We start from the raw sequence: 13636 nt of genomic DNA, 5'->3' as shown, positions 1-13636 counted from the left end.
TTTTTTTCCTCAGAGAGTTCTCTTGTGGCTTGGTAAAAAGGAGCAAGCACCCTGAGCATCTCCAATGATTTCAAATTCTTCTGGAGTCAGTGGAGTGAGATCAGTTTTTAATGAGGCCAGTGACACCCAGACTGCCTCCTTCTGCTCAGTCAATCTCTCCAGCATGTGGTAGGTGCTGTTCCATCGTGTCGGCACCTCATTTATTAATTTATGCAATGGTGTTCCCAGCTGTTGCTGCATTTGAGTGAGCTTTTCCTTGGCCATGGTGCTTGATCGAAAGTAGGTCACAATTTGCCGTGCTTTGTTGCATAGTTCTGTTAGTGTTGAGATTTGATCACATGATTTTCTTACAATTAAATTTATGGAATGGGCAATGCAAATGGTTTGCCGTACTTGCAGCATTCGAGCACATGCAATCATGTTTGCTGCTGCATCAGTGACAAGACACCTGACTTTGCCTGCTATGCCCCACTCCTCCATGAGGCTCCTTTTAACTGTGGCCATGTTTTCTGCAGTGTGTTTCTGAGGGAAATGCTAAACTCCCAAGACTGATGAACAGAGTTCATGGCTTTCTCTGTCCACATAGTGGCAAGTAACGGCAAGATATGCCTCCATATTAATGGATGTCCACATATCAGCTGTTAAACTAACAGCAATGACGCTCTGGAGGTCCTTTTTTGTTTTCTCCTTTTCCTCTTCATATTTCTGGCTCACCAAGTCCTTGATGACCTACAAGTAAACATACCAATACTGTAATACCAATGGTATTACAGTATTGGTATGTTTACTTGTAGGACACACACACACACACACACACACACACACACACACACACACACACACACACACACACACACACACACACACACACACACACACACACACACACACACACACACACACACACACACACACACACACACACACACACACACACACACACACACACACACACACACACACACACACACACACACACACACACACACACACACACACACACACACACACACACACACACACACACACACACACACACACACACACACACACACACACACACACACACACACACACACACACACACACACACACACACACACACACACACACACACACACACACACACACACACACACAAGTAGTTGATTAATTAAAGCAAACATTTCTTAAACATACCTTCCTGCTTGGTAGAACATATGAGGGTGCAATAAGCTTCAGGAGCTCCCTGAATCCCTCATTTTCAACAATGGTGAGTGGCTGGCAGTCTTTGATGATCATGTTAACCACAGCATCATCCACTGCTTGCTTGTTAGGAACTGCAAGCCAAAAGGAAATACTTTTTTAAAAGCTTTAAAAAGCTTATGAAAAGGATTTTACAAGCAATACTACAGAGTCACACAAAGCCTATTGTGTGTAATAGACTAATTTTGACAATTCAGATTTTTTTGGTGATAATTTCAACATACCTGGGGTATCTACCAATTCATCGTTGCCATGCCGAGCTCTATAATGCCTCAGCATTGATGAAGTGCTCTTATTTGAGTAAGACAGCTCTGTGGAGCAGAGCCGACACTTCACCTACAATAAAATAAATAGTTAATTTATCTGAAAACAATTTAAGCCTCTTACCAGAGAAAGACTACAAACACATTTACAATACAGAAATAACAGTAAATGTTGCCAAATGGAGAAAACAATTTACCTTTTTTGGCGTCAAAAGATCAAAATTATTCCAGACTGGGGAAAACTTCTTGGAACGATCCATGAAGTCAGCGGAGAAAAGTGAGCGTGAGAGTAAGGAAAAATCCAAAATCCAACAGCAAAACTCTAACCAACAAATCCGCAACATGTCGATACAGTTTGTTTCCTTATAAACACAATTTGGCGCGGCGCATCCAAACGACACACAATCCTGTGTCGGTCACGTGATATTTTCTTAAAGCGATACACGCACCGATACGGGGTTTCACTCTTGTGCAGTCGACACTGTGCTGACGCGCCAGTGTCGTTCGTCCCATCACTAGTCGTTACTCACCTTGCCATCGAAGATCCAGAACCCTGCTCCGTCCCCGACTTCGCCTTTTGGATTACCCTATCGAACAATTCCCACCTCAGATTTCTGGTAACTCCACATATAATAAAGACTTTTTATTTAACTCCTACTGTGCTTGGCGTCATCACGGGTCTTCCGAGTTCAGATCGTGACAGTTTTCCCACATTAAGTAGTCTCTGTCCCACATTTGGTACGTTTGGATCTATTCACCCTACCGGGAAGATGTCCCCATTGATGCCACACCATACCTGTAGAAATACCTGCAGAAATCTGAGTAAAGCTGTTTTGTGCAAAAGACGTCCTACTAGGATCATTAAGGTAGCCTTCAGCTAATTGCTATGTACACCCGTCCTTTTTGACCTCCTTGTCCATTTCGTGTCTTCTTCTAATCACAGCCTGTTCCTTCTGACATTATTATATGTGCCTCTTTACTCATATGCATAGAAACTGTCTCTCCAACACTGGGGACATTTACCTTCATTCTTGCTACCACCAAGACGACAAACTGCGAACAACTGTGGAGCAATCAAGTCAGAAAGAGAACACAGCACCGCATGTGTTCTGCGCTGATGCTCGAGTAGTTCAATATGTCACCAGAGCAGACACAAGTGCATTTAGAGCGGTGCGAACAGAAGCACAGGAAGTACTTTGATTGGAGTTAGTGTGTAAGCCTGTAAGTCATGTCTGCTTGTTAATTCACCCTCAATAGATTCATTATTGAGTTTATAGACATTTGTGGCAGAATAAACCCTGCAAATGCTTTTGTCTTTGTATCAATGGTATAAAGTAGAAAGCAGATTTAATTGTCTGGCTGTGTTAGAGCCTATTTCCTTATCATCAACAGAATATGACTGTGGTGCTCTCTTCAGCAAAAGTTCCTGCAGAAATTAATTTAGACACTCATTTCAGATGAGCATGTTTTTGAAGGATCCCTGATCGTCGTCAACGTGAGGCTGTTTTCTGCCGTTCTCCAAATAATGAAATGTCCTAGAAAACAACAGAAAGGATATCTACTGTACCTCCTGTCAACATGACAGACACAGTATTAACACACCGGCTGCCCTGGAGATCACAACAAACAACCCGTAACGTCAACGTCAGTGAGCACCGTTGTTCCCACAGGAAACACGATGTTAGAATACAGAATTTAAACTGTCCCTTGGTTTAAAGTGGATGTTGTTGGAAAAAGAAGGGAAGTCTTAAACCAAACTGACAACAGTTTCTTTGCAGGAGGGGGATACACAAAACCAGAAGCTGAAATAGATAATCTGCTCTGGTTTTCCTAAATGGGAGCAGGTGCATGTGAAGGCTCACATTTCCTAAGTTCTTTCTCATGTGTGAGCCCTGAGCTTTCTCCGTAAATTACAAGAAGAGCTCCATGGATCCGAGTCAGAGGGTTTCCTTCCTCGGACTAGAAATATGCTCTCAGTCGGCTTGAGCGTGCTTCTCGGATCACGGGATAGCTGCATTGTGCAGCAACATGACTCACTTCCAGCTGGGAGCTAATCTGACACTCCTCACAGCTTTAGAGCTGTTGGGCATAATGGCTTCCACTATAGCCATGGTGCCTCTCGGTTGGTTTAAAGATGGGTTGCGACACTTCCAGCATTGGGTAGACTCTCCCTCGTGTCATTTTCACAGGAAGTTGACCATTCCTAGGACCTGCATAGTGGCTCTTCTTCCATAGAGAGAACCAGGTTGCTCCAGCAGGGTTCTCCAATTGAGGGGGGTGGGGGGTGGGGGGGGGGGGGTCTCTGTGTCCAAACGCTGCATATATGCCCAAGGTCATCCAGCTGACCATAGAGCTTTTGGTTTTTCAGTCATCCTCCTTTTGCCTCCCAAGACAAGAGCAGAGGAGGTAGCATTGTCTGTGCCCAGTTCATGCTCTGCTGGTTTTTGTGGACTCAGATTTTCCAACTGTCAGACCAGCGGTTTCTGTGTTTCGCCAAACCCTCCAGCTTTGTTTCCCTGTGTTACAGGGTTAATGTCTGTCAGCAGGCTCAAAAGGTCAGAGCACACTCTACTAGAGGTTTGACTACTTCAAGGGCACTGTTTTTAGGGTGCTTCATTTAATGACATTTGCTTAGTTGCTAGCTGGGCTGCACCCCACACTTTTGTGGGATTATACCGTCTGGATTTCATGGCCCCTTTGGTGGCTCATGGAGTTTTTTCTGCTGGGTCTGAGTTGCCATCTTAGATGGCGATGTCAGCCCAGGTTTGATAGTTGCTTATGGGGCATTTTTATATGTTCCATAGTACCTTTGTTGAACCGAGTGAATCGACTGAAAGGGAACGTTAGGTTATGCATATAACCACTGTTCCCTGAAGGAAGGCTCCCAGCTGGAAGTGGGTCATGTTACTGCACAATGCGGCTTTCCCGTGATCCGAGAAGCATGCTCTAGCCGACTGAGAACATATTTCTAGTCCGAGGAAGGAAACCCTCTGGCTCAGATCTATGGAGCTCTTCTTGTAATTTACGGAGAAAGTGCAGGGCTCACACACGAGAAAGAACTTTGGAAATGTGAGCCTCCGCATGCACCTGAGAACTTGCTACCAGAGCCCGATCATCCAAGTAGGCAAGAATGTGGATACTAGGGGTTGTATGAACTAGTCGACTAGTCGACCTCACTGCTCTGTAGTGACTTTTTATGCCAGTCATCGACTAGTCGCTGTCACGTGATAATGACAAGATGCAGTCCTCGGAAAAGACAGCAGGTGACGAGCCCCTGCGCGTCTGGATCGAGGTGGAGGCGACGTGCTGTGCCAGAGCGTCGGTACTGACACCTGCCGTAAAACGGACATTTAACTGAATTGTGACATTTACCCTCTTGCAATTTAACCTTCCCCTCACCCCCATCCTAACCTTAACCAGCTTGCACATGCAAAGCTCTGATCGTTGACGCGCTCCAGACATCTGCGTCCTGAGCACGGCCACAGTAACATTATCTAATCAGGTGTCACCACTCAAAAACAAATGTAACGAGATCGTTCATGTCGGCTCATTTCCTTTTATGTTTTCTGTCTTTTGTTTTTGCCTGATGCACCCCACTGCTGTGGAGCAGCAGGTAATCAGAATTGAGGAACAGAAAATCAAATGATTCTTTCAATGTTTAGATCAGCAAGAAATCTGAGAGGCTGCAGGTGCATCAGTGAGTTTACGGCCACTGTGCAGTGGGAGGGGGGAGGGGGGGGGGAGGGCTGAAGCAGGGGAACAGTAAAGATGCAAAAACCACTATTGTTAAAAGAAATGTGTGTTAACTTGTGTGTGTTCCAGCATCTGTTTAACCTTTAGTGAACTTTGGTTTGACATCAGTATTTGCATCCTGGGAACGTTTGATTTACAAATTAAGCACTGGAGAACGCTGACCAGAAGACAGCAGAATCAACACCAGCGAGCAGTTAAGCTAACTTTTCAATAGCATAGCTAACAATAGTTTATTTGTACTCACATGTTATCAGCGAGGTGAAGAGCATAAGAACTGAATAATGCCAGTGACGCTGGGGGCTTGTAGATGGAGGGCGTGACCACCACCCAGGGTCACGCTCATTTTCCTTCACAGGCGTGATTAAATGTGTCTTCAGCCAGGCCACACGAGGGCGTGATGTTCCATAGTACCTTTGTTGTACCGAGTGAATCGACTGAAAGGGAACGCAAATGTTTTAGGTCTTTGGGAAAAAATGGAGTACTTGTAAAAAAGTCACACATGTATGGGAAGTTGTACCTGTGACGCTAGGGTGACCATGAAGTCCCGTTTTGTGCGGGACAGTGCCGCATTTTCATTACTTTTAACGTGTCCCGCAAATTGAGACTCATGTCCTGAATTATTGACAGTTTCCCGTTTCGAGTTTCAATCTTATAGAAAAAACTGTAGAAAAAAAATCTGCCTGTTGCTGTCAATCAATCGAAGGCAGGACTTTATCGCAGATCCGGAGCGTCTGTGGAGCGCACCCAAACCACCAAAACAAGTGTGAGTGAGCACGGAGGAGAAAATGCTGTAAACTGGTGAATTAAACGTGTTCAGAGATACTCGACAGAGTCTTTGTTCATTCTGAGTCATTTTTTCACGTCTCGGCACGGAGTCTGATAAGAAGAGGTCAAAAGCAGGTTTTCCAGTAATTAGACAGGTCCACGATAAACACAATGGAGGCTCTAACACAGACAGAGTGCTGCGGTTTCAGACACCTGCGTACATGCTGAGCCTCTTAAAGCACAATGAAGAAATAATGAGAGAATTAATGGAAGCTTTGATCACTTATTTTCAGAAATTTGAGGCAAAAAGTAACTCTAAGAAACTCTATTATTAGATTAGACCTGAATTTTTTAGAGATTAGAAACTGATGGTTATTTGCTCACCTAAAATCTAGAAGAGATTTGTTGTCATGTTTAAAAAACGTTTTGTTTCTGAATTATGAAAAAAATAACAAAGTATGGACATTTTTTCTGCGATATGCTGATTTTAGTGGAAAACTAATTAAAAACAAACATAAATAGATCTAAAAAATATTACTGATATTTTTACTGCTATTCTGTTGTAGAAAACATTCAATGAAAACTGAAAAGCTGCTGAAACCTGCCTAATTTAATTTTTGTGGGCCTATCTATATTATTAAAATGATCAGAGCCACTAAAGAAGGCCCAAAGAGCCTGAGTTATGTTGTGGTAACTTGAGAGGAACTGTCAAATAAAGCTTTTTCTGTATGCTTGTTCATGTTGAATTTGAATAAAATATATACAAGAAACATACGATGAAAAAAAAATTTATTAGGGCTAAAAGGCAGAATATATTGGTTTTTTTTTTCTCATTTTGTTGTCCCACATTGAGTAGTCTGTCCCACGTTTGGCAAGTTGGGAGCCAGGTGTAGAAAAAATAGCTTTCTTTTTCTTTCTTATCCAGCTAATTTATCTTTAATGTCCCTTTTACCTGATGGAAAAGTATTATATTTGTTTCGTTAAATTTTGTATAACCTAAAAATCACTTTGGAACAGAAATGATTGTAACGACCTCCTATTGGCTTTAATAACTGTCAATCAAGGCTGTTTCACATACTACTTCATGATTGGTTAAATTGTGAAATGCCGAGTTGTGATTGGCTGAGCATGCGTGTCTGTGGTGGGTAAGCCACGAAAGTAGCTCGCGAGCAACTGAGGAGACAGAAAAATGGGAACGGTGCGGTAAAGTTATGAGGAAAAACAGTTCAGAAGTTAACCTTTCTACCTATTACTTACCTAAAAATGTTTTTGTGTTACAGATGATGCATTCTGGATAGTTGGAGTGTCGAGAAAACCGGATATTGGATGACTTTTGAACGTTTTGGTGAGTAGGCAGTTTTAAGACCGCTAACGGACTAGCAGCAAAAGCTTATCTTAAGGTGAAACTGAGTGGGAAAAAACGTATTTATGTGCTAAAACGTTTAAGTACCAGTTCACTGACAGTATGTTGAAAATGTATTGGTTTTAATCACTAGTATGAAGCTAGTCTGGTGACATTGGGGGTGGGGGGGAAGGGGGTGCGGGGTGGGGGTGGGGGTGGGGGTGGGGGGTGGGCACGCATTCGTGGCCGCAAGTTATTTTCCCCCTCAAATGTCACCAGACAGGCACCATAATAGGAGTTTTCCATTTGCTGTAACATTTTTTCTTTGCCAAATAACCTCCACTTTGTACAGCGATACTGCTAAAAGATGGTGATGAGACCAGAGACCTGATTTGTTTATGAATGGGTAAATTAAATGATTCTGTACTTAATTATTTAAAGAAAACTTCACATCTGTGAAAACACTTGTTAAAAACAGATTTACAGCCATTATTTAAGGTTATATTTTTATCTTTTGGGAAGAAATTATTACAAAGAAAAACATTGTAATAAAAATGGATTTTTGTAAAGATTTATTGTGCTCAATAGTAATCTTTGACATGCTATATACAGGGTACATGTGCTATATATGACTATCAAAGGTATTGGCCAGACTCAGCATTAAAATTGTAAAAATTCAGTGTAACTACTTTACCAATTATATAAATATGAACTTGGTTCAGTTTTTCATTTTGTTAAAGAGCAAGTCACCCTCAAATCAACTTTTTTGCTATTAAACTATATAAATGAGTCTCTAATCGTTAGGGGTATAACAGTACGCTAAAATCGTATTCGATTCGGTTCAGTGTTTTGAAGAGCTCAGTTCAAATCGTTTTCTGTATATTATTATATTTATTTATTTTTTGTCTGAAGCGGCTTCTGTAGTGAGCAGAACCAGGTGTCCTCACAAGCTGCTGATCTAGTATGATGTCTTTAAATATTTCACAGTTTATTTGCGCAGCTATGAGTGTCACTCTCATACGTGTTTGACTGTTGATGTATGAGGCCAGAACAGTCTCAATAAGAATTAAGTCACACAACGTTTTCCACAAATGCACACGTTCATTCGGAAATCCACATCCTGTGTTTCACAAATATAATTCGGAGGAACACAAATGCACACGCTCATTCGGAAATTCACACTCTTTGACTCATAAATATAATGTGAAAAAATAAGTCACGCAACATTTTCCACAAATGCGCACGCTAATTCTGAAGTTCACACTCTGTGGTTCACAAATATAATTTGTAAGAACACTTGTAATATAAACTCAGATCATACGAATTGCTGAACGTGCATTTATGAACAGCTTCTCATTTGTGAACCTTTCCGCGTTTGTGAGTGAAATCTGTGTGGTGCATTCACGAACAGCTTCTCATTTGTGAACCTTCCTGCATTCGTGAGAGAAATCGGTGTGCTGAATTTTGAGACTCTCCTAACGTCGCAGGTCAACAAACGTCACCATTGGCTAATGAACCTGTCAATCAAATATATGCTTCTGCCAGGGCTGTTCGCTTTCAGCCAATGGCTCCTTATGTTACAGAACAGATCTGCTGTGCGCATAAGTCGGACACAATTTCCTGCATGTGTAGCTCGGGGGTGACGATGGCTGAAGATATCGCGTTAGCGTTCATACTTGTTCAATTTTCAATTTTAATTCTGGTGCCTGTTAGCAGCTGAAACACATCCTCACGTGCTTGTGGATATCATATATTGTATATGGAGACATGACTGTAATAATAAGTAAAGGTTAGCAGCTGTAGCTTCAGTGTGCTCATAGGAAACATGACAAAAGAACACAAATCACATTTCTCTTTATGGCCTATATAGTTGTCATCATCAACGTTACATGATTTACAGAATACATGTGACCAACTAACATTTCATGTTCTACCACCGGATGATTGGATCAAAATATGAACCAATCAGATCTTAGATCAGGTGAGAGCCAGGCGTTTCCCGTCATCCCCTAGGTTTTGCAGCCAAGGGAGAACAACTGCAGCGACTTGCTCCAAAATCTGCGGCCGCCTTGATCTCAAGTGGTTATCGTTGCCTACGTATGCATGACGTCAGAGCAAGTCGGCATCAAGTCGGACACAAATCTAACCGGTTACATTACATTACCAACGCTCCACCATATGGGTGGCCTCTTAATAATCTTATTCAGAAAAATTATGCATTTTTACTAAGTGAAAGCAAACCCCGTTAGGGGCAGAGACCTCTTGAAGCTCATATTAAACATTGTCTGCAGAGAAGGTAAGAGAAGCTAGTAAATCATCAGGCCTATTCCATGGGAGTGACTCTGAAAAGGAGCAAAAGCTCCAGCTCTTTATCTTGGCAGGTCTCTATTCTCCTGTGTTCAGGCTTTTGGTTACATCAGTTACTTTTCCTTTTAATGAGCTGCATATATTTCTAACACAGCCTTCAGTGACATCAAGAAAAAAAAATAACTTTTTAACTCTAAAAGACATTATTCTCATTCTGAGAACAAATGAACAAACTGTGTGTGGGTATGTGTGTCCAGTTGCAACTTAACACAGACTCAGAAGCATAGAGAATCTTCTCACAACACCTAATCATCCCTTGATCAAAAAACCAGTAGATAGAATCTTGTCATGTTATTCCATTTAATAAGTAGACGGACGGAGAGATAGTACAAGTTTTCAAGTGTAATGAAGATGATCGCAGGGTAACACAGTTCCCCTTAAATGTTGAGCAAAAGTTATGAAACGAGACAAAATTCAAACAATAACATGTAAAAATAAATGGATCTCCTGATAAGAAGTAGGTGCTTCACCTTTAAATGTTTTTATTAGAGCTGGATACACAGGAAGATGCATGTTACTAAACCAACACTAGCAATGATAGCACATTTACATTTTGAAGAATTGTAGCATAGATGAAGTGAACAGCAGCCTTTTCAAATACATTCCTGGTCTAAAATAAATCAGGCTGACAAAGACTTTAAGGAAATACACAACTATAAATGAATTTAGACATCTATTTTGGGGTCTATCCTTTAGCATTTCATATTTACGACGGCAAATCCCTTGAATAACAATATACAGAATATTAACCTTAAAATGGACCACTCCTTCACTTTTTAACTTTCTTCCTTCCTGTCTCATTAATTATTTTCTTTCTTCCTAACTCCCTACCTTCTCTCTCCTTCCTTCTTCACACATGTAATCATCTAGCCTCAAGTAAGTTCTCAACATACTGGACAGTGTGAAGATATGTGTCCACTCCCAAAAGAGTCTGAATGTTGCAACGGATTATGTTGTCCTGCAGTTCCAACATTTCATGATCTGAAAGAGGACTGTCCAGTACAGGGACACTGATCCCAGGATGAGGTTCAGTCATGTATCCGTTCTCCTCCCATTCAATCTCTGGTGTCGGTATACCCTGGAAAAAGAAAGTGTGTATGAGCATTGTGCATAATGAATCTCAAGAAAACACATTTAATAAAGCCCTATCATGACCTTTTAACAATTACTTAACATCAATGATGTCAGGCAGAACCTAGCATCTCCATTATTTCATAAATTATTATTATTTTTTAAATTAATGGGCAAATTTTATGTTAAAACAGCAGTGAGAATATCACATCTGGAAGGTCTAATGCCTTGCATTTTGAACTTGCAGATGTGTCATGACTTTGTAATGTCATGACATTATAGTTGACAGTGTCCACTTCAGTAGAGGTGCACACAAACAGAACCGTAATTTCAACAGCCATTTTGTCTTGAATCCAAGAAGCATAGAGCAGAGGTAGATTATCAAAGTGTTGAACATTTGATTTATAGTTAAGGATCAACTTGACATGTGATCAGTCATTTTAACAGAACATACATTTGCCCCTGGATCAGAAACAGGATTCAGAGCCTGGCCCAGATGCCACAGCTGATTTGGTGTCATGTTTTCCTCTGTCCTGATTGGATGGTTGTCCCACGCATCTCTAAAGACATCCAGGCTGGCCTGGATGCGAGACAAGAAAATATAGTGGCAACAAAACATGTGAAGGATGTTACTGATGTCGAGCAAGTCTTGGTCTTCCAGAGAGTGCAGGATGTTGTAATATAGACCAGTAACACTCATGAAGACATCACGCCACAGGCGCTCGATCCTGGATTTGGAGGGGGATTAAATAAAAGAAAATTATAATATACACACAAATTTACATGTCCATACATCCGTTTTCAACTTGAGTTATCTTTTGAATGGTCGCAGGAGGACTGGTGCCTATCTCTAGCAGTCAAAGTGTGAGACGAAGGGTACACCCTGGGCAGGTCAACAGGCACAGGCACGCGCGCACAGACACAAAGCTTCCAAATTAGGTTAAACTCACCGTTGATTGTGTACACTTTTTCCTGCAATGAAGCTGTTGGTGTCAGTTCCACGAACTGAGAACATTAATTCTGCAACACCTACATTTTCTCCGCCATGATCTCCTCTCACCATGAAAAAAAAAAACATTAGAATCTTGCTTCAAACATTTTTAATGCACATCTATAACAATCTACATCAATTTGAGTCTCACAGAAATTTCCTTATGTACCTTGCTACTAAGTGAGTAAACAATGTGGCATTATTAACCCTCTGCTGGGGAAATTTTTTTTGAAAGAGGGAAATGTTCACCCCCCCCCCCCATAGATTTTACTATATGACCTCAAATGGCATGTTATCTTTGGTCAATAACACACTTTAGGCAAAAGCAGATTTGTAACAGGGTAACAGAGGGTAAAGTTGAGAATAACATGAATACCTCAGAGGAAAGCCATGCTCATTCACAGCTTCACTGAAGAAGGCAAGGTGGGTGTCTGCCCGGTTGTTGTCAGCTACCTTCAGGTACATGATCTATGTAATTCAAGCACAAACACTCTCATATGACACATTTTTATAGGGGTCAAAACAATCAATTACCAAATGAAAGGTACAACAGCCATACAATAACATTTTAGATAATTAAATAAGTTAAGATCTGTGAAAACCAAAAATAGCAATTATCTTCTATGAAAATATCTCAGTTATTAACGTTCATGCTTTGGAGCAGAAAAAGTGCATGACAATTAAATATTTCAAGCTCAGTTCGCTCCACTCTGATGGTCACCTGTTCCAGCCAGATACCTTCTTTCAAGGCGTTCAAAGTCGGAAACTCGCTGAGTAAACTGGGTGCTTAGAGGAGTATCTTCAGTTGTTTAAGACTGAGGGTAACGCTGCACACGCTGATTCGACTAGCATGGATGCTAATGATGTAAACATAAAAGAGGGCTTGCTTCGTCTCGCGCGCTAACGCCGCAAAGCACTATGGGATTAGTAGTCTTATTAGCGAAATCGCCCGGCGGGCCAGTTTAATATTATATATTTGATATTTGATTTCGCGGGGCAAATAAAAATAGACCAAGGCCTTGAGTTTGACAACCGTGGCCTAAAAAAATGGTACCTAGATACGCTAACTAAACAAATGTTCACTTGAGTTTAACTTGATGTTAAACTAGATGAAGAATGGACCAGACTTCACGTAACGTCTGGACTGAATTTAACATAAAACATTTTACTTGATCATGAAGAACGCTTCTACTCATAATTCTATAACATTGCATCAATTACAACGAGGGAATAAGATAAAACTATTTCTCACAGATCGTGACCGGTCCATCCTGCTCTGCCGTGTGAACTGCAATGCGCATGCGCACAGCAGATCTGTTCTGTGACATAAGGAGCCATATGATTGGCTGAAAGCGAACAGCCCTGGCAGAAGCATATATTTGATTGACAGGTTCATTAGCCAATGGTGACGTTTGTTGACCTGCGACGTTAGGAGCGTCTCAAAATTCAGCACACCGATTTCTCTCACGGATGCAGGAAGGTTCACAAATGAGAAGCTGTCCGTGAATGCACCACACAGATTTCACTCACAAACGCAGAAAGGTTCACAAATGAGAAGCTGTTCGTAAATGCACGTTCAGCAATTCGCATGATCTGAGTTTATATTACAAGTGTTCTTACAAATTATATTTGTGAACCACAGAGTGTGAACTTCAGAATTAGCGTGCGCATTTGTGGAAAATGTTGCGTGACTTATTTTTTCACATTATATTTATGAGTCAAAGAGTGTGAATTTCCGAATGAGTGTGTGCATTTGTGTTCCTCCGAATTATATTTGTGAAACACAGAATGTGGATTTCCGAATGAACGTGTGCATTTGTGGAAAACGTTGTGTGACTT

General features: G+C 41.2%; 1 protein-coding gene across 1 annotated transcript; it reads right to left on the bottom strand.

Moving 5' to 3' along the window:
• Positions 1-10200: 10200 nt before the first annotated feature.
• LOC129167771 (uncharacterized) lies at positions 10201-12127 on the bottom strand. The gene is made up of 3 exons (XM_054752033.2): positions 11757-12127; positions 11261-11534; positions 10201-10813 (listed from the first exon to the last, which is right to left on the bottom strand). The coding sequence occupies exons 1-3, from the start codon at positions 11882-11884 to the stop codon at positions 10598-10600; spliced, it is 618 nt and encodes a 205-aa protein (XP_054608008.2). The 5' UTR covers positions 11885-12127; the 3' UTR covers positions 10201-10597.
• Between the last annotated feature and the right edge of the window lie 1509 nt (positions 12128-13636).

This window comes from Nothobranchius furzeri, chromosome 8 (assembly GCF_043380555.1).
Source record: "Nothobranchius furzeri strain GRZ-AD chromosome 8, NfurGRZ-RIMD1, whole genome shotgun sequence".
Classification (NCBI taxonomy): domain Eukaryota; kingdom Metazoa; phylum Chordata; class Actinopteri; order Cyprinodontiformes; family Nothobranchiidae; genus Nothobranchius; species Nothobranchius furzeri.
This window is presented reverse-complemented; position numbering and strand designations above follow the sequence as displayed.

Bases quoted from the DNA above. Each gene is read 5' to 3' on its own strand.
- LOC129167771 (XM_054752033.2), bottom strand. From the start codon at position 11,884: ATGTTTTTTTTTTTCATGGTGAGAGGAGATCATGGCGGAGAAAATGTA. The intron at 11,535-11,756 runs GTGAGTTTAACC...CTCCAAATCCAG, and splicing joins AAAAGTGTACACAATCAACG to GATCGAGCGCCTGTGGCGTG. The intron at 10,814-11,260 runs GTATGTTCTGTT...TTCTTTTTCCAG, and splicing joins TTTCTGATCCAGGGGCAAAT to GGTATACCGACACCAGAGAT.